We start from the raw sequence: 24,027 nt of genomic DNA, 5'->3' as shown, positions 1-24,027 counted from the left end.
GCACTCTCTGGGATGCTCTCACTGCTCCCACCAGGTGTGTTTCTCATTTACCTGTGCTCTCCTCGGGATGCCTCGTCGGGGTTTTCCTGGACCCCCGCTGCTCGCTGCTCTTCTCCCCGTTGCTCTCCTCCAGGGTTATCCCAGGCTCCTGGCTCTTCATCAGCTGACTCAGCAGAACGGCCAGCACGTTCTGCATGTCTCCCTGAGCGCTGGCTGCCTCCGGAGGAGTCTGCTGCTCCTCGGGCACCTCCGCAGGCGGCTCCTCCACGGCTTCCTCTGCTGCCGCCGCTGGGGGCTCGTGGTGCTGCGCCGTGGCTTCGGTCAGGGCCGTGATGGACTGGTTGAGAGCCTCCAGCTGCTGCTGCATCTCGGGGTTGGAGTGGACGTTGAGCAGCTGGGCCATCTGGGGCACGCTCAGGTCGGTCTGGCTCTGCAGCAGGTTCAGGAGCACAGCCAGCTCGCTCTGGTTCAGCTGCTGGGTGATGTCGCCCAGGCCTGCGGGACACACGGGGAGCAGTGGCAGGGAGGTGAGGGGTGGGATTTTGGTATTGCACGTGGTGATGAACAGCCCTTCCCATGTCCCATAGCCAGAAACAGCCCTTCCACAAGTCCCAGAGCCAGGAACTGCCCTTCCACACATCCCAGAGCCATGATCCACATCCCACAGCCATGAACAGACCTTCCCATGTCCCACAGCCAGGAACAGCCCTTATCCACACCCCAGAGCCAGGAACAGCCCTTCCCCACATCCCATAGCCAGGAACAATCCTTCCCCACATCCCACAGCCATGATCCACATCCCACAGCAATGAACAGCCCTTCCCATGTCCCATAGCCAGGAACAGCCCTTATCCACACCCCAGAGCCATGATCCACATCCCACAGCCATGAACAGCTCCTTCCCATGTCCCATAGTCAGGAACAGCCCCTTCCCATGTCCCATAGCCAGGAACAGCCCTTCCTCACATCCCAGAGCCATGAACAGCCCCTACCCTACACCCCACCACCAGGAACAGCCCTTCTCCACATCCCAGAACCATGATCCACACCCCACAGCCAGGAACAGCCCTTCCCCATGTCCTAAAGCCAGGAACAGCCCTTATTCACATCCCAGAGCCATGATCTGAATCCCACAGCCATGAACACCTGTTTCCCACATCCCACAGCCATGATTCACATCACCTAGCAATGAACCCCCCTTTTCCATGTCCCACAGGAAGGAACATCACTTCCCCACGTCCCACAGCCATGATCTACATCCCACAGCAATAAATACCCCTTCTTCACATGCCATGGCCAGGAACTCTCCTTCTCCATGTCCTGGATCCACATCTGTCAGCAAGGAGCCAGGAACACCTGCTCCCCACATCCCCCAGCAATGAACCCTCCTTTTCCATGTCCCACAGCAAGGAACATCCTTTTTCCATGTCCCACAGCACTGAACCCCCCTTTTCCATGTCCCACAGCAAGGAACATCCCCTCTCCACATCCCACAGCACTGAACATTCCTGTCTTCACACCCCACAGCACCGAATGCCCCTTTTCTACATCCCATAGCAAAAATCCACATCCCACAGCACTGCAGACCCCTTCCCCACATCCCACAGCACCTGACCACCCCCTGTCTGTGTCCCCAGGCTGGGGGAAGGCAGGGATGCTCTGGGAGGAGGATTTTGGGAGGATTTATTTGGCAGCCCCTGCGCCGGTGGCACGGCAGCAGCACCCCGTGGTACTGCACACACACTGCACCCACAGAGCTGCTGCTGCACTGCCCCCAGCCCCCCCAAAACCACAGCACACCTGGCTGCTGCTCACAATCAGCTCAGCCAAGCCTAACTGCCCCATTCCTGGCTTTGGGCAGCCCAAGGATACCAGGCTGTGGCAGGGGGGTGAGGGGGCAATGAATGAGGATGGCAGTGGAAGCCCAGACCCCACAGCAGGGGTCACACCCCACAGCTTGGCCCCTCCTGAGAGCCCCACAGATCCAAATCACTCCCTCCTGCACTGGGAAGGTTTCCCAGGATGGAGCTGAGCTGCTCTTTGGGATGCAGGAAGGGCGTGTTCCCTGACACAGCACAAGGAATTAGGTCAAGCAGAAGGCAATTCCTTGCTGGGAGCTGGCCTGGGATCACAGGACTCTGTCCTGACCTGCAAGGATCCAGGTTATCCTAAAATACATCCTGGGAGTGGCATCACCTCCCTTCACAGCCCAATGACAAGTGACAAGGGTGTCCCTTCACACTGACAGTGACGCTGGAACTTTTTGGGAATAAGGGTGGCAAGGCTTTGGTTTCAGCAGCTTAAAATGGAGCTTCTCTTGCTGGTAGGCAATGGAGAAGGGGACATTCTTTTCCCAGCTGTTTGTTAATCCAAGCACCACCTTTTGTCCATCTGCCATGTTTCACTGAACACATGGATTGTGCATTCCCTGGAGCAAGAACTGTCTTCCTCGTTACTTGTCAGCACAGCATTGGACACAAAGGAAGCCTTAGCCCATATCTGGGTTTTTGTAAGGCTTCTACAGAACAATCAGGGCAGCTTTGTGTAAATCCACATTCCTCCCCTCCAACTATTTTTTGGGCACAGGGGGGGTTGGTCACTGCTTGAACAGTGCACAAGTCCAGGTCCTGCCAGTCTGGATGACCTTTTCTGCAGCAAAGTGCAATAATGTTCATTTTTGCCCACCAGCCTGACACTTCCCAGTCCTTATCTTCATATAATTTATCAACAGGATCAAACTTCAGCTCATTTGGACACCCTGGATGCAGCTCCACCTTCCAGCCTATGACTCCTATGATTTGTTTCTCCACTGGCTGAAGTGACTCAACGACTCCTTTCATCATTCAGCCTCTTTTAGAACTAATACCACAGCTCAGAACAAATTCACAGTCAGCTCATCAGTGACTTCTGAAGCCCAGACAGAACCTTCTGCATCTTCACAGCAGAGAGAGGAGGGGAAAAAAAAAAACCCAACAAAACAAAAAGAAATGAGGACAGGAAGAGCCTGGAATACCCTTTGTGCAGAATTAGAGGTGAAAGAACCAGACTGGCTAAAAAACAAACCCAAACCTCCCACCCCCAGGGAGGGAACACACCGGGAGCCTTTTCCACACCCAGGTGGGCACTGACCTACTGCATCTGCAGCACCAGGCTCTGCTTTGAGCTGGGCAGGCTGGGGGGGCACAGGACTGCTGTTGTTTTTCACAGTGTCTGTGCTTGGAACAGAGGTAGTTTCTTTCCGAGAAACTTTTGATACCGGAGGCTCCTCCACGGCCATCCCGCTCTGCCGCTGCCGCCGCCGCTTCTTGCTCCACAGCTCGTGGCAATCCTGCCAGTGGGGGAGGCTGCAGGAGAGGGGAAAACATGGCAGGGAAACCAAGGCAATCCTCAAAACCCTCAGGAAGCCCTTAGCACAGATTGTGTTGCCCCTGGATCGCTGGAAGTGGCCAAGGGCAGCTTGGATGGGGTTTGAGCCACCCTGGGTTGGTGGGAGGTGTCCCTGCCCATGGCAGGGGTGGCACTGGGGGGGATTTAAGGTCCCTTTCTACCCAAACCATTGCAGGATGCAACTCTGTGGATGCATGTAATGTTGTTCCACTTTTACAGATGGAGAAATGGACTCAGGGTGGGATGTGGGGAAGAAATTCCTCCCTGTGAAGGTGCTGAAGGGAAAGGAATGGATTTCCCAGAGAAGCTGGGAAGTGTCCAAGGCTGGCAGAGGTGGGACTGGATGAGTTTTAAGGTCCCTTCCAACCAAACCACCCTGGGATTCCATGATCCCTGACTGCAGCCAGACTATCACAGGAAGGGGCAGGTCCTAAGGTCAGCAAAGGCAGTGTGAAAATCATTGACTTTGCACTGGGATCTGATCCCTGAATGTGCTGGGATCTCACAAAACCAGTGGGGGCATCAAGCTCTGGGACTGTTAGGAAAGGCCCTTTCTTGAGAAACATTGAAGAAAACAGAATCTCCAGAGCTGTGGCTGCATTTTCACACAAACCAGATAAGTTTTATCTGCTTGACTAGAGTGAGAGAAAATTGAGTGACACTGCTCACCTCTGGCAGTCAATTAACACACAGCCTTAATTAGGCCTGAGCAGTTCTCCATGGCAGACACAGGGCTGTGCTACATCTACTCCTGCACATCTTCCAGCAGAGCTTTAGAGCATTTTACAAACATTAAACTGAGCTTTACAAACCCAGCCTCTCATCAGGCAGAAAACCAACAGCACAGGAAAAACCATTTGCTCAACTACATGACCAAGGGCAGAGTTGAGAGAAAAACCCAGAAATCAGAATTTGGACTGAAGAGAACACCATGTCTCCTTCCCAAAGCTCACAGAGAGGGATGGCAGCTGGGACTTACTCTGGAGGTGCCATTTTGCTGAGGTCAACGTCCTTCAGGAAGTCACTGTGCAGGGCCTGCTCTGCTGTGCAGCGTTTGCCAGGGTCCAGCGTCAGCATGTGGTCCAGCAGGTCCAGGGCAGAGGAGGGAATGCTGTGGGGAGAGTGGGAAACGTGGATGAGATCATGGAAAACCTGTGGAAAAGCTCAGTGGCAGGAGGACACCTCAATCCTAAGGGGAATCCACAGACTGGAGCTCATTGCAGCTCAAAGGCAGCAGCAGGGCAGGCATCAGGTGTGGGGAGTGGCTGGAGCTGCGCCTGGGAGGTTCAGGCTGGGTTTTGGGAAAGGTTTTTCCCCCCAGAGGGTGCTCAGGGAATGGGCATGGCCCCGAGGCTGCCAGAGTTCCAGGAGTGTTTGGACAACACTCTCAGGGACAGGGTGGGATGTTTGGGGTGTCTGTGCAGGGTCAGGAGCTGCACTGGATGATCCCAGTGGGTCCCCCCCAGCTGAGGATATTTCCACTCTGTATTTCACCATGTATAAGAAGCACCTCTGCCACAACTCCCACAAGATTATCCCACAGCCAAACCCTAGAGAACATCCCCCTGAAGATGCCACCCTTCCAGGAGAGCAGTCCCCAGCCCCAGGGAAGCTCTCTGGAGGTGCATGAGGTGCTGGGAGAGGGGACAGGGAGCCCAGCCTGACTCACAAGGAGAACTCCTCGCGCAGGCGCCGCCGGTATTGCTTCTTGGGCTTCATAGTGTTGAAGTAGGGCAGCTTGATCACATCTGGCCACACAGCTGGGCAGGGGCTCCCACAGAGCCGGCTGGGGAGCAGGGAAGCACAGTCAGCCAGGTGGGACTCACACAATTCCAGAATTCACAGAATCAGAGGGTTGGAAATGATCTCCAAGATCATCGAGTCCAGCCCAGCCCCAACACCTCAACTCAGCCCTGGCACCCAGAGCCACATCAGGGATGGAGACTCCATCACCTCCCCAGTCCCAAAATTCCCAGAATTCACAGAACAAAATTACAGGGTTGGAAGAGATCTCCAAGATCATCAAGTCCAACCCAGCCCCAACACCTCAGCTCAGCCCTGGCACCCAGAGCCAATCCAGCTTTGTTCAACACCTCCAGGGATGGAGACTCCACCACCTCCCCGGGCAGAACATTCCAGAACTTTATCACCTTTCTGTATAAAACCTTTTCCTGATATCCAACCTAAATTTCCCTTGGTGCAGCCCAAGGCTGTGTGCTGTGGTTCTGACAGTTCCTGGAGAAGGAGCCCAGCCCCAGCTGAGCACAGGCACCTTTCAGGAGCTGCAGAGAGTGGTGAGGGCACCCCTGAGTCTCCTTTTCTCCAGGCTGAGCACCCCCAGCTCCCTCAGCTGTTCCTCACAGGGTTTGTGCTCCAGACCCCTCACCAGCCTCGTTGCCTCCTCTGGACACTCCCCAGCCCCTCCTAAACTGGAGGGTCAGAACTGGACACAGCACTTGAGGTTCAGAGCCACCAACCCCAGGGAAAACACCTTTCTAAGCAACCTGCTGCAGGAAGAAGCCAGGGCTGGGCACAGCTCAGATGAGGTGTGGAAAAAGGAGGTGCCAGGAAGAGGAAAATGTTGAGCTTGAGTTTATAAACAATTCAAACAATGACATTTTATTTTTCTTACTAAAAATTTTAAAAGCATAATGTTTCTTACTTTAAACATTGCAAACTCACTAAATTTTAGTATTTTTACAATAAGGGTGGTGAGGCTGTTGTCCAGAGAAGCTGTGGACTTAATACCCCTGGAGGTGTCCAAGGCCAGGTTGGACAGGGCTTGGAGCACCCTGGGACAGGGGAAAGTGTCCCTGCCATGGCAAGGGTGGCACTGGATGGGATTTAAGGTCCCTTCCACCCCAAACCCTTCCAGGATTTAAAACTTTCAGTGTCAGAAGTAATTCAGGTTGGTGATTTTTGGACTCAAACAGCAAGGTTTACTGAGGCTACATAAATCAGCAACCACACACCTGGGGTAGGTGTGGACACCTGATGATTCCCATTTTCATTCCTGGCCCTGTTTTCCAGGCAGGTTAGAGAACAAGGGCTCCTCTAACTCACTGCCTGTGTGCACGAGCAGCTCCCACAGCACCTCCCCTCACAGACATGAGTGTGCAAAGCTTTACCTGATTAATTCAAGCTGAGCCAGTTCCAGATTGGCTTGAAAAATAGGCTTCTTTGTAAACAGTTCCCCGAGGATACAGCTGGAAGGAGGAAAAGCAAGAGGTCACGACAGCAAACCCTGGGGATGAGCGTCTGAACACGGCAGCGTTTGTGCTTTGCCTGAGGAGAGTGATTTGCATCAGGGCTTGTAGTGACAAAGTGACCTGTGTGTACAGAGTCCCCAGCCCTGGGCTCCTGGGAATCACCTCCTGCAAGTGGCTGCTTCCTGCAGGAAGCCCCTGACACGTTAACTCTTTGCAGGGAAAAGAGTGACAAGAGAAAAGAGCCCAGAGCTCCCATTTCCTCCAGGTTCAGCTTTTGTTTGGGTTTTCAACTTCTCTCTGCTGCTCCAAGCTATCAGGGCTAGCAGAGGAGCTGGGTTTGTGCACACAGAGTTTTTGTAAAGCTGGGAGGGAAAGAGAGGACAGAGGGAGCACCTCTGACTCCTGCAGCCCTCAGCATCTCTCCTCAGCCCCCAGGAATCAGTGCCAGAAGAAGCTGGGGGGATGCAGGCACCAGGCTGGAATGGGAACTGAGCAGCAACTGGGCCTCAGTCAGTAATTATCATTAATTATTGGTTTTCTTCTGTAGTGACAAAGTGACCTGTGTGTACAGAGTCCCCAGCCCTGGGAATCACCTCCTCAAGTGGCTGCTTCCTGCAGGAAGCCCCTGACACGTTCACTCTTTGCAGGGAAAAGAGTGACAAGAGAAAAGAGCCCAGAGCTCCCATTTCCTCCAGGTTCAGCTTTTGTTTGGATTTTCAACTTCCCTCTGCTGGTCTGTGGCTGCCAGGGCCAGCAGAGGAGATTATCTGTGCACACAGAGTTTTTGTAAAGCTGGGAGGGAAAGAGAGGACAGAGGGAGCACCTCTGACTCCTGCAGCCCTCAGCATCTCTCCTCAGCCACCAGGAATCAGTGCCAGAAGAAGCTGGGGGGATGCAGGCACCAGGCTGGAATGGGAACTGAGCAGCAACTGGGCCTCAGTCAGTAATTATCATTAATTAATAGTTTTCCCAACCTGTCTCTGTGTTATAAAACCCTTATGAGGTTTAGCTGGAACATCCCAGTGGGAAGTGCACACTGTGGGGAATCCACCCTTGGTCCTACTGGTGAATCCTCCAGTCTTTGCTTCTGAATCGTTTGGGAAAATGTTCCACCTTTGTGGCTGAACTGCCCAGACTCCTGTTCCCCAGGCTTTCTGTACTACTGAAACTTCCTGAAACCTGAAACAGCTGCTTGAAAATGTTATAGCTGAGAAAAAAAAATAGTGGCAAACAGCAACTTGAAGAGTTTAGAGAAAAATTCTCTAAAAAAACACACTGAAGGAGTGAGCAGCACAGGGCAAATGTGTCACCCCTCCACAGCAGTGTCACCCCTCTTGATCTCAAGGGTACATCAATGTCAGGTTGGTTTGCACTCTAAATAGGGTAAAGAATAGAATTTTCACTTTCTCATTTCAAATCCAATGAGGAAGACCTCATTCTAGGAGTTTTTCCTAAGTGGGGAAATGAGAGGGCTCATTTCCCCACTCCTGTCCCTCACAGCATGGGAAATATTCCTGTCTCCTCCTATCACCCTGCATGGATGGGGCAGATCCAGCTGTGGGAATTGGCACAAATCAAAGAGGAGCTGCCATGGATTTTAAATAGCATAAAGAACAGAATTTTCACTTTCTCATTTCAAACCCAACGAGGAAAACCTCATCCTAGGAGTTTTTCCTAAGTGGATTTAACGAGGGGACACACTCCTGTCCCTCACAGCACTGTGAAGCATTCCTGTCTCCTCCTAACACCCCGCATGGCTGGGGCAGATCCAGCTGTGGGAACTGGCACAAATCAAGGAGGAGCTGCCATGGATTTTTAATAATGAAAACTCTGTTCTTTACCCCTTCTCACTTCAAATCCAAGGGAAACCTCTTTCTAGGAGTTTTTCCTAAGTGGTTTTAACGAGGGGACACACTCCTGTCTCTCACAGCATGGGAAATATTCCGTCTCCTCCTAACACCCTGCATGGCTGGGGCAGATCCAGCTGTGGGAAGTGGCACAAATCAAGGAGGAGCTGCCATGGGAGTGCTCAGGAGCTGGCAGCAGAGCAGGGAAGGCAGCAGGACTCACCCACAGCTCCAGACATCAATGGCAGGGGTGTAACGCTCCTCCCCGAGCAGCAGTTCTGGGGGTCGGTACCACAACGTGATGACTTTGTTGGTGTAGGGACGGCTGCAAAGCAAAAAAAAAACCACATAAAAACTCATCCCAGGAGCCACAAAAGCCTGAAAACTGCTTGATTTCACTTCCCAGCTGCACTTACACCTGTCAGTGGCAGCAGGGGGGTTTCAGGTGTCTGCACTTCTGAGTTAAAAACAGCTGAGGAGGTAGCATGGATTTTATAGGAATCAGGACTTGCAGGTACCAAAGACTGAAAATTCCTGACCCTCAGCAGGCTGCCATCACTGAATGGTGGCTGAGCTTGGAGCAAAACTCACTCCAGGGTAGGTCAAAGCAAGCAGAGAAGAAGCTTTGGCTTCTGAGCTGCTCTTCTAATGAGAAGTTATTAACACCAGCCAGGAGTGTATCTGTCCAACAGCTGGAGCTGGGTGAAAATAATTTGTCAGGATTTCCAAGTGAGGGATTGTGTGGATAACTAAGAAGGAAGAAGCTCATCCCACCCAGATAAACCCTTTCCCCTTCCTCACCTCTCCTCTGAGCTGTAGAGTCGGGCGAGCCCAAAATCTGCAAGTTTGATCTGCCCACTGAAAGACAAAAAACCACAATTAAATCACAGAATTATGGAATGCATTGAGCTGTCAGGGACCCATCAGAACCCAACTCCTACTTCAACCCCAGTTAAAGGGTGAGGAAAAGCCTCACAAAGCCACATTTGCAAGAATTACTGCTGGATATGCCAGACTTAATTCTCCATTTCTCACTGAATGCTTCAAAGAAATACAAAGTTTAAAAAACCCACCAATAATTCAGTGTCATCTTATCACAAACCCTTCCCACAAACAGACCAAAACCCCAGAGAATTTTTTAGGTGGATATTGAGACATTTGGTTGTAATTATGGACAAGATTGTTGTACAAGTGATCACCTGTTGTTCAGTAAGATGTTGGAGCACTTGATGTCTCGATGAAGGAAATTCTTTTTGTGACAGTAATCCAGACCCTCCATTAACTGTTTCATGAAAGACTTGATATGGTCCTCTGAGAAATGTACCAAGCCAGATTCTAGCAGCCCCATTAGGTCATGGTCCATGTACTCAAACACAAGGTAAAAGGCACCTGGATAATAAACACAGAAATGGTTGAAAACAAAAGGAGAGACACAAAAAAGAGGAGGAATGAAAGGAGATTAAATTGTTGAAAGATCTTTGTTGTGCATAATTCTGCTGGAGTTGTTTTTTGTTTTTTTTTTTTTTCCCTGGTTTGGACTTACTGGGTGTCCTTTTCCCTCAAGGGGTAAAAAAGCCCCAAAACAAGAAAGTAGCCCCACCAAGCTGAGATCTGAAATTAAATAACACTCAAAATAACTTCCTCTGAAGTTCTGGCCACATTTACCTTCATGCTTTGGTTACTTTCTTACAAGAGTTTGTTGAAGGATTACCATGCATGGTTTGAACTCGTGTTTGGGCTGCTCCATTCTCTCTCCTGGAAGAGAAGGTCCCAAACAAGAGCCAGTGGGATGCTAAAACTCTTCTTCCACCGTGACTGAGGACAAAGAACTTTTCACACTACTACTAGGTTTGTTGCCACTAATCAGTGTTAAAACTGACCCTGTAAAGGTTTTTTTTTTTAAGACTGCTCTCCTGTGACTCTGCAGGAATGCAATCAACTCACTCCAACTGGAACCTGCCCTTTGAGGCGAGGCCAGAGCCAGATCCAACCTCGCTGGAACCGCAGGACGAACACAAAGAAACAAACCCACCCCAGAGCCCAGTTAACACTAAACCAAGGAGCAACATCACATCTGTGGTGAACAAAAACCACCCCTGCAGCCAGCAGTACCTTTGTCCTTCTTGAAATCCAGTGCATCTTGTTTGTCTGTGACGATCTCCTTCATGTTGACCACGCTGCGGTGGATGAGCTGCCGCAGGATTTTGATCTCGCGGATGGCTGTGATGGGGAATCCTTCCTTCTCATTGTCCAGGCGCACCTTCTTCAGAGCCACCAGCTCACCTGCAGGGCACAGAGGCTCACAGCCTGCTCACCTGCACTCCCAGGGAAGCTGGGAGCAGCACCAAGCAGGGAAAATGCCCACCAGAGGACTTCCCTGCTCATTTTAATTCAGTCGCTCTGCTAGGAGCTCTCACCTGACACTTGTGCTTTTCCTAGAGAAATGGATTTGTAGAGGCCTTATAAATAAGACCAGATACTTTGGAGAAATAGAACCATGAAAGATGCATTGTAGTAGGAGCCACAAAGAGTAATTTTAGATGATTGGCTTTAAGGCATTTGCAGTATGGTGTGGTAAAAGCTGCTAAGCCAAGAAATGCTTACACTATATTGTGATACACTTCTACTATATTGCAATTAATAAATAGTTGGTTTCTGATTGTGATAGAGTGAATTATAACATCTGTGTTGTCTCACCCTTCTCATGAGACTAAAAACAGAATAAAAGTTTTCCAAACACCTCTGGGTCAGAAAGGGCTTAATCCAACATGCTCCACCACAAAGGGGGAACAGAAGCTTACACTGGAATATCCCAAGCTGTGCTGCAATAAAATCTGACAATTTAAAAAGCAGGGGTACAGCTGGCACCTGTGGCCACCTCAATCTTCTGCCCTGGCATCAAACCACACCCCAGGGCACAGCATCTCACCAGCAGAGCAGGAACCTGGGCACTAAACTCAAGATTCCAGAGCTGCTGCTCTCCTGCCCCTTTGGAAGTGCTGGAGCCACTTCTGGCCCTGCAGGAATCTGTCACTGTGGAGCAGCACTGGCAGGGAGCTGAGCACACCCCCAGAGTGGATCTACCTGGAGCCATGCTCACCTGTGTCCTTGTCCTTGGCTTTGTAGACCTGCCCGTAGGTCCCTTCTCCGATGATGCCGATGATGTCGAACTTGTCCACGCAGCGCTTGCCCCAGTCGCTCTCCGTCTGCCTCCTCTCCCCGTAGCGAGGACAACAGATTCTGCAGAGGGAAGAGCTCTGTGAGACACCTGAGGGCTCCAGCTCACAGCCACCCCACCAAAAAACCACCTGTTCAACTGGGTTTGTCCCTAAAATCCAAAAGCAAAGCTCTGGCATGTTGGCGTTGCACTCCCAGAATTGGAATTTTCATTTTAATGGATTTTTGATAATCCCAACTACACCCAACACAGAAATATTATCCTGAATGGCATTCTCACACTACAGCAGGGCAAACATGAAAGTCTGGGATATTTTGTAGGATGCTGGATGTTTGGTTTTTATTTAAAACACTCTGTGCAAAACGTCAGGGGTTTTGCTCCCTCAATAACTGATTACATTTGTGATCAGGGAAAGTTCTCTGTGCCTTGAATGTGGAATTGTGGAATGGTTTGGGCTGGAAGGGATGTGAAATATGGTCCAGCCATGGGCAGGGACACCTTTCACTATCCCAGGCTGCTCCAAGCCCTGTCCTTGGACACTTGCAGGGATCCAGGGGCAGCCACAGCTGCTCTGGACACCCTGTGCCAGTGAAGAACCCAAATCTCCCCTTTGGAACAACCAACTTTTGAAAAAAACAAGAGCTTTATACAGAGATGCTCATCCAGAGGCTTCTTCTGGCTAAATCAAAGAGAAAAGAGCTTTTGGGGTAGATGTGGCTGAAGACTGGACATGACACACTCCAGCAACTTCTACCATGAATTCTTAAATAAATGGGCAAGCTGCCTTTAGCTGAGGGCTCAAATGTGAAACAGGCCACAGGAAACAGGCATTATACTGAATAATACAGAAATAGGAACTTGTTTTCTCCCCTATTTCACTTCCCTCAATAAAAACCTCTCAAATCAGTCAGGAGACTTGAGACTCAAAGATTTAAAAAAAAAAAATTAAAATAAAAAAAAAGAAGTCAGCCTTACTTTGGTCTCTTTTTGAAGGGTTGCTGAGGTGGTGTGGCTGCCTTTGGTTCTGGGGAGTCAGGAGGAGATGGGTCCCCCCCAGGGAGCTCTGGGGGGAGCGGGAGGTCCGTGAGTAAGTGTCGTGGTCTCTGCTCTCTGTCTTTCTTCACAGGTTTTGGAGGAAGAATCTCTTTTGGACTAAACTCCGAAAAGTTAATACAACACAAAAGTCAGACTCAACAGCCAGTTAAATAAACAAACAAACAAAAAAAAAAAGCTGCTGCAGGACAACAGCTCTGGTTGACAAGGTGAAGTTTAAGTGTCAAAATTGGCACATTCAAATATAAAATAAACCAGCTTAAATTTACAGTGCTCATACACCAGGAGAGAGAAGTGTCAGGGTGGAACACGTCATGAAATGAACACACAGGTCTGCACTAGAACTCGCTCAGTTTGCACAAATCAGTACCAATAATTCAGAGTTTCCTGTGAGGCAGCTCAGGGGATCAGCCAGCACCCACTTTCTGACCTTTACTTCCTCTATTTACTCCATTTATCACCATGAAATTGAATGCTTGACTTGGTGAGGACCACTATAAATACAGAGTTAAACCTTCCTCCACAAGAAACTTTGAACCTTTTAGCAAGGACTGAAATGTGGCTTTAACTCCCATGCTGCTGAGGAACCAAAAGTTGATTTTTTAAATCCAATTACCAATTACCAGGAGTTTGGTTTTAGGCTGGCAGGAGCAGAACCTCCTTTCTCTTTTATGTATTCAGTGAAGAGAATTCCTAGGTTTGAGTAGGCACCAATTCTCCATGCAAATCTCTGCTTCACCAGAAAAAGGAAAAATTTCAGAGATCCAAAGAGCCTTCCCAGGTCTGTTTTTAGGGCAGGGAGCAGATCTGGTGCTGGAACCATCAGCTCTAACACTTTAGAATAAATGAACTGATGGAAGTAGGTCGTTTTCCCAATTATTTCATTAGACACTGCCTAATAATCTGCACAACAATCTCTTGTGAAATCTACTTAAGCAAGGAGAAAGACAAAAAACCACCAGAAATGGGAGAAGTAGATGGGCTCAAACTCTCCCTCCATTAACAGCAAAATCCTTAAAAGCAGAATAATCACGTTCAAATATCCACAGAGAATCACAAGGAATTGTTAAAGCTGGAAAAGATCAAGTCCAACCATGAACAGTCACATTCACCACTAAACCACAAAAAAAGCTCAGCCTTTGTCCAGAATTAAAAACAACTTCTTTGTAAGACCATGGTGGGAAGGGTGAAGGTGTGTCTGGAGAGTGAACCTGCAGTGCCCAGGTTCCAAATTACCAATTACCAGCTCTCAATCACCAAAAAATTTCCCATTTTCTTGCCTTTTATCTGTTCAGTTCTCTATTTGCATACCAGCACTTGGTTCCTCTAAGCTCAGTTCCCCCAGGACACCTGGGCTGGTCACCAGGGGGAGGAAACCAAACAGAGCCTTCAGAGCTGCCCAAGCAGAGAAAAGACAAAGAACAAACACCAAGAACACAACAAAAGCTCCTTGGAGCTCCTTTCCTCTGAAGCAGCAGGGATGGCACCCCAAAAGCAGCAGGGATGGCAGCAGCCAGGTGAGAGCTGTGTTCCCAGGAAGCTGCACAAGCTCTGCATCAAACCAGGACTAAATTTGTACCAATTCCTCCTAAACAGCTTTTCCTCCTCTCCTGGTGAACCAATCAAGCCTAAAAGGTTTGGAGGTGGTAATTCTGGAAAGGTTTAAGGGTCTCCACTTGAACAAATTCTGTCCTTGGGCACTTCAAAACCCAATTTTCAACCCTGGATTTGCCACGGGCTCGGGGCTGGAACATTCCCCAGGCTCAGCAAGGACAAAAGTCCAGCTCAAAGAGTTTTGCTCCTAAAATGAAGGCCACTGGTGAAGGGTGAGATTCTGCACAGTCAGGGCCACATGTAACTGCCACCAGACTCAGCAAAACAAGTGGGATTTCCCATCCTTTTATTGGGAAAAAGTCACACAGAGGCATTTACTGAGCCCCAGCATCACCCTCACCACCCCAGCCCTGAGGTCAGGGATAAAACACTTTTAACAGAGCCAAGTCACATCTGGGTGATAAAAAACCCCCAGAGCTCTAGGTGTGAGTGGTTGAAAAAATAAAATAGAAATTTGCAGGACAACTTGTGGGATTGGAAATGAGGGAAAATCAGCAGGCAGCTCAGAGCTCCTGCTCAGCACAGACATTTAAAATCAGTAATATTTACTGAACAACATCACACAGGGAGGGCAACAAACACACACCAGCCTCACTTTTAGGTTGGAGGCAGTGGGAACATTTCCCTGCTTGCCATCAATACCAGAATCATCCATGAGAATAAATTCAATTATTCAGAATATGTAACACTTCACCACAGGGTGATTGTATTGAGTCAGGACTGTGGGATACCACACTGGTCACTGAAAATGTGCTTTACTCCTCAATCCCAGCAATCTTCAGTGATGGCTGGGAGGATAGAGGAGGTTTTGGGAATTACAGGCTAGGCAGATCAAATTAAAAAAAAAATATATCACTGATAACCTTAAGTTACCAGCACTGCAACACACTAACAGCTAGAGAGAAAAAACAACTATTTGAGGGTTTTTTTTTGTCTCTCCACTCCATTCTGGATATTCTGTTCATTTCTTCCCACCCCTGAGTGGGGTTTTCAGATGAGCTCATCACAGAAGCCATAACCACCCCCAGCCCAGCCAGAGCTGCAATCACAGGACAGAGCCAAGGCTGCATGCTTAGATCAGAAATGATCAGGAAATAAAGTTAAAGCAGGTGCAGTTTCACTCATGTTTAAACTCTTCAAACAAACAATATCTACTTCTCAAGCAATGAACTGCTTGCATCAATTAGTCAAGAATTAAGACAATACTCAAGTTAAACCAATGTTGGTTTTACATGTGGGCATGGCCTGTGAATCTGGAACAGAAAAAGCTCTGGTTTGTGCACTTGTTAAGAATTTTTTAGCTTTTTCCTGTTCCTTGTGTACAAGTTTCTAAAGAATTTAGCAAACAAACAAAAAAAAAGTTAAAGTAAGTGTGCAAACAGCTCCAACACAGAGAGAGGCAAAACCCCAGCTCCACGTTCCATCCCTGCAAATAACCATGAGCAAGGAGTGTTGTGAAACCTTTACCAAGCAGCAGCCAAACCTCTTGTTTCCCACAGAGATAAGAGGCAACAACCTGCATGAGACCATAAAACCCTCCACACAAACCTGGCAGGGCCAACACCTGGAACAGCCCTGGGATAACTCTTTTAAACCAACACCACAGTTAACACTCTGCAGGATAAGCTCACAACTGTAAAACCAACCCCAAAAAACCCCCTTTTTATTCAAGGCTTTGCTCTTAAATGCTAAAGGAGATGCTCTGGTGTGACCTTACCTATCCAAGTCATCTTCCCCAACTAAAATAGGGGGGAGCGGAAGCGGAGGCAAGGTGGAAGTTTTCAGGTGTGGGATAGCAGCCGTCACAGACACTTGGGTTTTTGGAGCCACCTGGACAGAGGACTGGGAGTTCACCTGAGAGGATAAAGTAGACGTCCTTGGGTGGGAAGAAGATGGCAAAGACGTTGGGGCTGAAGGAGGGACCTGAACAGGAGTCACTGGGGCTGGAGGCAAAGGAGGGACAGCGGGTGACGGAGGCAGCGGCGGCAGCGGCGGCGTGGGAGGCGGAGGGGTGGTGGTGGGCAGAGGTGGAGGAGGGGATTTGATGGTGGGGAGAGGGGGTGGAATCTCCTTCTCTGCTGGGTCTGTCTCCTTTGGAGATACCAGGTCCTCTACCACTGCTACAGGCTTCGAGTCTTTTGTTCCCGTGGGTTTGGAATCCCTAAGTGGAACAGGGTGCTTCCTCTCCGAGTTCTCCTCTGCCTTGGATTTCGTTGTCTCCGCAGGGGCTTTCGGCTCTGCGTTGGTGTACAGTAAATTAACCGAGTCCGTGTCAGGAGCTTTCTCAGATTTAACAGTTTTGGTGACCTTTTTAGACTCTGTCCCAGCCTCCTTCAGCTCAGCCAAGCTGTTCTCCTTCCTAGCCAGGAAAACAGGGGAGCCTTTCGCCTCCTTCCCGTCCACCTTGGCCGCAGCTGCTGCAGCGGCCGCTCGCTCCTTCTTCTTCCTGCTGAGCTCTGCTCCCAGGCTGGAGTTCAGTGGGAGCCTGCTTGGGGAGATGCTGGAATGGCGACTGCGGGAGCCAGACCTCTGCTTTTTGCTGTGAGATGAGTGCCTGGAGTAGCCAGGGCTGCGGCTCCGGGACTTCACGGATTTCCTGCAGAGAGAAAGGAAACGAAGCTTCTCTCACCCTCTGAGCTGCTCACCAACAGCTGAAGGAGTTATTGGTCAGCTCAGAGAGGCCACAACACCTGTCAGGAGAAGCTGGAGCTACTGGAAGGAGTTTTTGAGTCAATCAGGAGCAGTTTTATACCACCATCACTCACCCTTCCTGTGCCAGTCAGGGAAGGATCGAGGCTGGACAAGCCTCAAGGTAAAGAGGAGATCACAGCTCACACACCCAACAGGAGACTCCAGCCAAGAGGATGAGCTCTTGGAATATCCCAAGAATATTCAGGAATATTTCACAGGAATTATGTGCAACTTTAAAGGAAACCATGGATTAAACAAGACTGCCCTCATGGGAATTCTGCCTCAGGAAATTGGGCACTTCAAGCTCCTTTCACCCACCCCGGTTTTTTTGCTGCTATCAGAACTCAAATTTGCATGGTGTGATTTGGAAGAAGGAAAAATAAACCCCAGGAATTTTAACTCTATTGGTCAAGGTCTTCCTGTACAAAGAATGGGCTCTAAATCAGGTGTGTGTGTGCAGAAATAATCAGAGAAAATCTGTGCTGGGAGAGAAGCAAGGCAGGAAACACCTCACACCATCAGGGCTCTCCCACATGAACCTGCTCAGGAGAGAGGGGGAACTGATGGGGAAACCAGATAAACAGCAAAATGGAAATGGAAGCTGGTACTTCCAGTGCTTATATCAAATTCCTGATAAGACAGAAGTGTTTCTTCCACTCCAGGAGGAATGAGGATTGTGCAGGGTAGGACAGGAGGCTTTAATGGTGTGGTGGGCTCTGATGCCAACAGGACAACCAAAAATTCTGAGTTCAAATAACAGACACAGCACTCCACTCAGGACACATCTAACTTGGAAAACACAGAATTGCCTCAAAACAGTCCCACAGCAGTTATTAAACACACTTAATAGCAGCAGTTCAAACACAGGTGACACTGGCTCCCTTGTAACCATACTCAGAACATAATTAACGACACCAATTAGTATTATCCCAAGAAAATAAACATTTGGAAAATGAACTGCAGAAGTAGCAAGAGGAAATTCCTGTCCCAACACCAGCAGCACCTTGCAGGAGAGGCAGCTGTGAGTGTGGGAGGTGAAGGGTCCCTACCCCAAGGATCAGAATTCCTCTCTCCCACTTGGAAGCTCATGCTGACAGTGGGCAAAGAACAGCAGGGCTGTAGGTGAGTCCTTACCTTTAGACATGCAAAATAAATATACAACCAGAAGGAGAAAAAAGCAGGATGTGCAGCCCCACAGCTGTTTCCTGCCTCAGGATCACCTCTTTTCCCAAGGTTTCTGCTCAGTGACTGACAGCCTGGGCTGCAGTTTGTCTGGCACCACGAGCTGGGAGAGCAGTTACCTTTCCAGCAGCTCCAACACATTTGCAGGTTATGGAAAACACTTCTAAAGGATCCTGTAGGATGTCACCTACTGCAACCACAAAGTTTTGGGGTCAACATTCCCTGCTGCAATTCATCCAGGATAGATTGTTCAAGATGCTGCAGTGCCCCTTTTCCTGCTCCCTGTCTCCCATCCTGCCCCATGAGAACTCCAAAGAGTTCCAATTCATGGAATCATGGAATGGTTTGGGTTGGATGAGACCTCAAAGCTCATCCAGTGCCACCCCTGGATGGCAGGGACAGCTTCCACTGTCCCAGGCTGCTCCAAGCCCTGTTTAACCTGACCTGGGACACTGCCAGGGATCCAGGAGCAGCCACAGCTTCTCTGAGGAACCTGTGCCAGGGCCTCACCACCCCCACCAGAATTTAACCCAGCTGGATGCAATCAAACCCCATCACTCAGGAGATCCAAAGCAAACTTCTCCAAAAGTCCAATTTTACCTTATTTAATGGTGCCAATTTAGAAACACCAGGGACACTGCCTGGACCAGGACAGGTGAGGGTGGGGAAGTCTGGAATGCTCAGACCCTCTCACAGGGCCCACAGAACCAGCACTTCCCAGGGCTGGAATGACTCCCTGACCTTCCAGCAGCAAATATCCACACTCCTCTGCTCCACCAGGAATAAATCCACCCTTCCCTCTCATTCCTCTTCCCTCCACAGACACCCCTCACCCTTTTTCTCTTCACTAACAACAATTCCCTACAGTTACCACACAAATAACTGCTTTTTCCAGGCTGGTGTTCACAGCTGCTTTCTGAGACCTGAAAAAGGCTCCACATGCAGCTTCTCCCAGCTCCACCTACAGCAAACCTCACCTCCCATCCTCAGAGAATCAACAGCCCCCAAAATTCCAGCCCAGCACCTGCTGAGGGGCCCTTTTATCACTGCACATCTCAAAAAAAAACACCAGGCAATAAAGTGCAGAAGATGCACTGGCAGGTTTTGCTTCTGGAAGAAAATAATTTCCATCTTCTGGAATGATTTTTTGTGGCTTTACCTGTAGCCATTTAAAAACACTTTTAACCCTTTCTCCCTTAATTTATTAAGCCTTGGTGTCACATTCCACACCTTACTTGCTTTGTCAAGGTTATCCAGGATGGATGAGGGGCAATTCAGCCTCACACTCCTTCCTCCTTCTGGATCAAAATGTTTTGGGATTAAAACCCACCCTGCTGTCCCTCCAGAACTGGAAAGCAGAAATAAAAGATACCACCCATTACAGTTGTGAATTAACAAAGAAATGATGGCTTCATCTAAAAATCCAAATTAAAAAGCACAATCAGAAGATTGGGATGAAGGGAATACTAGAACCTTCCATGCTGAGATGGCCAAGGTTAACAGGTTAATATAAACATAATTCCGTATTATCCACCCAAAATCACTACAAATATTTCAATATTTTACCTGCTCTAAACAACACAGAGTTAAGGATAAAGCAGAAAACAGTATCAGGGAAACTGACTGCTCCAATTTCTCAGGAAACAAGCTTTAATTCTTATTTGTGACCAGAGTAGGACCCAGCACGTGCACACTCACACTCAGCACACCCCACCTCCAGCAAGCTGAGGGGCTCTGGAATTCCATCTCCTTCTTTTAGCTGCAGTGACAGCAGAATGGCAAAGCACATCTGTTATTTTCCCTGCTGACCAAATCCTCCTGGTTGGGAAGTGAGCTGTTTTCCACAGCCACTGGAAATGCAAACAACTCTGGATTTTCTCCAATCAGCACAGCACATGGGTGCAGCTCCCTAATGATGTGTTTTGGACATGGAGATGAAAGAAAACACAGAATGCACTAAAAAAAAAAAAAAAACAACTATATTGTCAGTCAGTGGAAATAATGGAGTGTCCCAGAAAAGCCTGAGGAACACAAGCTGTGGTCAGGTGTTCCCTGTCTGAGTGTGCCAGTTAAAGAGGTTTTCTCTCCCAAAAAATGTTCCTGCCCCTCCACAGGAAGCACAGAAGGGATCAGTCACTGCCCCAAGTCAGCTGCCTCCTTTCACACTCATCTGCAGCACATCAAGGTGAGGAAGGCTCTGCCCACCCTCTCCCTCAGGTGAGCCCTGAGCCCCTCTGTGTCTCCTGGACACACCTGAGCAAGAGCTCCCTCCCTCCAGTCTCACCTTGCAGCCTGGGAGCTCCACAAAGCACAACCAACACATGAATTACAACTCAGACTTCAGCTGACACATGGAAAACAGGTGAAATTCCCTCTGTCCCTTTGCTGCAGTCACTGCAGGCAGGTGTTCTCCAAAGGGAATGGAATAGCTCACACAGTCAGTGAGTTATGTGGCCAGGAAAGAGAGATGAGTAAGTTATCAAGTCAGAATGTAAACAGTGAGTAACCTTTGGAACTCATCTGGTTTGGGGTCCAGCATTTAGTCCAAGATGTCCTTAGAAAGCTGCTCTGAAAGTTTAGGGAAGCAGCACAAAGTGCTCTGAAGCTGCTCTCATGAATCAGGGAAATGAACTGCTGGATTTCTCACCTCAGAAGCAGCCAGGCACTCACACAGAGAGGTTCTCCTGGGAAGAAAACTCTCAGGATATCTCTGCAGTTCCCAATGGCTTCTCCCTGCTCAGGGCTGGCCACTGACCCAGCAGCACAACTCAGAGCTGAATCAGTGAACTGCCTGCACCCTCACTCTTCCAAGGGTCAGTAAATAACGGGTCAGAGTAGCACCACCAGGCAAAAAGGACTGAAGGGAAGGAGGAGAAAACCACCCAGGCCTATCCCTGAGAACCTCCCAGGTGAACACAGAGAAAACAGGGCAGAGGAGGAGCAGCCTGGAGGAAATTTTCACTGTAAAATCACAGTGGAATACAGAGATTTTACGTCAGAGCTTCCAGAGGGTTGAAACCACCACAGAACTGCCAGCAAGGACAAAGGCAAGTTCTCCATGGAAGACAGCACTCCTGAAGTTCAGAGCTGTGGTAACAAAGACCAAATTCCAAAAGCCCTGTGTGCTTTGGGAACTGCTGAGGATGCAGCACAGCATTCCTATGGCCATTACATTCCAGGTCACATCTGAATTGCCATGGAGCTCCAAGCAAAGCTCCACAGCATCCATGGAGACAACTGGAAACTCACTGAGTGCAAGCCAGGGCTAGGGAAAGAAAACATCAACGTTAGACTGTGTCACAGGATGATTAACGAACACCTGAAATAAAACACACAGAGCTACCTTCAAAGAATTGTTTCTTTCTGGAAAAAAAGTTACTGAGTGAAAGGGAAAAAGAGAAAATTAGAGGTAAGCCAAAATCCAGCTGGTTGCTCCCCATCCTTCCACACTGTCCAGATTTCTGAAGGGAAGTGAAGAAATTCTAGTACTGAGAAAAGAAAGTTTAGGCTGAGAGATGGAGTTTGCACGTGGTTGTCTCTAATCCAGGGGGAAAGAAAAGACAGTTCAGAAAGAGCAAAATCCACCCCAAAGTAGCCCTCCTGAAAAGCAAGATCATGTTCCCACATGCAGTAAAGGGGTAAAGGCTTCCAGAAACAGGTGAAAACATTCCCCACAGCTGAACTTCCCGCCAGGCAAGCACCTTAGATGCTGCTCAGGGAGCCTCCCCACGCAGGGGCCACTCCAGAGGTGGGTGTAACTTAATCCCAGAGCTGCTCCAGCCTCCCTCCCTGCCCGGAGCCAACATGGACGCTGCCTCCTGCCACACACAGAGGCGTCTCCCAAAGTGTCAACTCCATTTCCAAGGGAATCGTCAGGGCCCCGACCAAAGCAACTCCACAGGCGTCACTCCACGGCCAAACTGGGCACCAGTGGGGAGGAAAGGAATCACAGAATCATGGAATGGTTTGGGCTGGAAAGGCCCTCAAGACCATCCCATGGGTAGGAACACTTCCACTACCCCAGCTTGCTCCAAGCCCTGTCCAACCTTGGACAACTCCAGGGATGGAGCACCCACAATTGTGCCAGGCCCTCACCACCCTCACAGGGAAGAATTGTTCCCTAATATCCCATCCTTCAACCTAAACCCATCCCCCTTTATCCTACCACTCCAAACCGCCCTAAACATCCTTCCCCCCTCTCCCTCGATACTCCCAGCTCCATCCCAAGCCCTCCCCAGCTCCCGGCACACGCACCTGGCGATGGGGCTCCGGCTCACGGAGCGCTTGGAGGCGAAGGGGCTGCTGGAGCGGCGGCGGCTGTAGGGGCTCGGCGACCTCCCGCTGTAGGAGCCGCTGCCCCGCTCGTAGCTGGACGAGCGCCTCCGGCCGTAGGGGCTGACGGATCGCTGCCGCCGGCTGTAGGGGCTGGGCGAGCGGGCGTTGGACTGGTAGCCCACGGGCTCCTTGTAGGGTGGGCTGAGGGACTGGCGGCGTGAGGAACCGCCGGGGCTCTTCCTGTAGGGATCGTAGGTGCTGGAGGTGTGCGAGCGGGGCGGGCTGAGGTCGTACTCCTGCACGTAGGAGGCTCCCGAGGGGCTGTCGTCCAGTTTGGGGCTGTCCGACCATTTCCTGTGAGGGCTCCTGGATTTCTTCTTGGGGCTGTCGATGGTTTTGTAACTTTTGGGAGCATCCCTTTTGCGATGGCTTTTGCTGCGCTCTTTGTGGCTGGATTTGAGCTCCCGCTCCTTCCTGGATTTCTCCTTGTGCGCCTTGGCCGAGCGCGATTCCTTGTTGCTGCTCTTGGAGGAGAGCGCCTTGGGGTGCTCCTCGCTCTCCAGGAGCCTCTTGGAGGATCCCGATATCCTCTCCTTGGCGGACCTGCTGGAAGCATCCAGGCTTTTTTCCAACTTCCTGTCTTTCTCCGCCTGTTTGCTCTTCATCAGCTCCCGGAGTCGCTTGTGCTGGTGGTGCCGGTGCTTCTGGGCCCTCTCGCTCCTCTCCGCCCTCCTCTCCTCGTTGTCCCTCCTGTCCAGCTTGAGGGCCACATCGTCCGAGAAGGTGTCCGAGTCCGAGCTGATGTCATCGTACTCCACCAGCGGCTTGATCACCGCTCCCAGGGGCGCCGCCGCTTCCTGGGCCGCCAGCGGGGACTCCTTGGAGTGCCTGGACTTGTGCCTCTTGTGCCTGGAGCCCGCCCGGTGCCTCTCCTTGCTGTTGGAGCTCCCGCTGCCCGGCTGCGAGGACCCCCCGCCGCCGTCCTTCTTGCCCCCATGTCTCTCCGGATTTGGCATTCCTCCCCCGCTGCGCTCGGGAACGGCGAGGGGGGGACTCCGCGAAAGCCCCGAACTTCAAACTCCCTCCGCGCCCGCCCCTCGCACCATCCACCCCGGCCTCGGTCCTCCCTCCTACATGGGGAGCGGGGCCCGAGGCCCCGGAGGAGGCGGGAGGGACGGGGAGGGGAGGGGGGAAGGACCCGGGAGGGGAGGGGGAAGCGCCGCGGCCTCACCGCCTCATCCGAGGGGCCCAGGCCCGGCGGGCAGCGCGGCCGCGGGGGCGCCCCGGGAAGGCGGAGCCCGGGCCCGGAGCGCTGCCCGCGGCCTCAGCGGCGGTGGCGGGGCCTGGGCGCGGAGGATCCCCGGCCGAAGGGGCCCCGGAGCCGCCGCCGCCCCCGGCCCGGCCCCCGCGCTCTGCCCGAACCGGAGCGGCGCCGTCCGGGGGCACCGCCAACTCTCGCGAGACCCGCCCGCAACTCTCGCGATAACAACGCCGCCGCCGCCACCCCTCCCTCCGCTCTGGCGCGAGTCCTCCTCGTCCGCGAGTCCTCTCGGAGATGGGCGGGGGCGCGCGCTCGTCCTCTCGCGAGAGC

General features: G+C 50.7%; 1 protein-coding gene across 2 annotated transcripts in view; it reads right to left on the bottom strand.

The window, feature by feature from the left end:
* Positions 1-23,469, bottom strand: part of CDK12 (cyclin dependent kinase 12) — a 29,019-nt gene extending 5,550 nt beyond the window's left edge. For both annotated transcript variants that reach the window (XM_009096694.3, XM_050985770.1), the window contains exons 1-13: positions 22,416-23,469; positions 16,006-16,884; positions 12,597-12,773; positions 11,544-11,683; positions 10,556-10,726; positions 9,643-9,832; positions 9,245-9,301; positions 8,667-8,768; positions 6,516-6,593; positions 5,057-5,173; positions 4,367-4,498; positions 3,130-3,344; positions 52-495 (exon numbers count right to left, since the gene is read on the bottom strand). In XM_009096694.3, coding sequence (XP_009094942.2) covers positions 52-495; positions 3,130-3,344; positions 4,367-4,498; positions 5,057-5,173; positions 6,516-6,593; positions 8,667-8,768; positions 9,245-9,301; positions 9,643-9,832; positions 10,556-10,726; positions 11,544-11,683; positions 12,597-12,773; positions 16,006-16,884; positions 22,416-23,452 — 3,739 coding nt within the window. In that variant the 5' untranslated portion in view covers positions 23,453-23,469. The remainder of the gene's footprint in view (positions 1-51; positions 496-3,129; positions 3,345-4,366; positions 4,499-5,056; positions 5,174-6,515; positions 6,594-8,666; positions 8,769-9,244; positions 9,302-9,642; positions 9,833-10,555; positions 10,727-11,543; positions 11,684-12,596; positions 12,774-16,005; positions 16,885-22,415) is intronic.
* Between the last annotated feature and the right edge of the window lie 558 nt (positions 23,470-24,027).

This window comes from Serinus canaria, chromosome 27 (genome assembly GCF_022539315.1).
Source record: "Serinus canaria isolate serCan28SL12 chromosome 27, serCan2020, whole genome shotgun sequence".
Taxonomy (NCBI): Eukaryota; Metazoa; Chordata; class Aves; order Passeriformes; family Fringillidae; genus Serinus; species Serinus canaria.
Note: the sequence above shows the minus strand (reverse complement) of the source record. Positions and strands in the feature narration are given on the sequence as shown.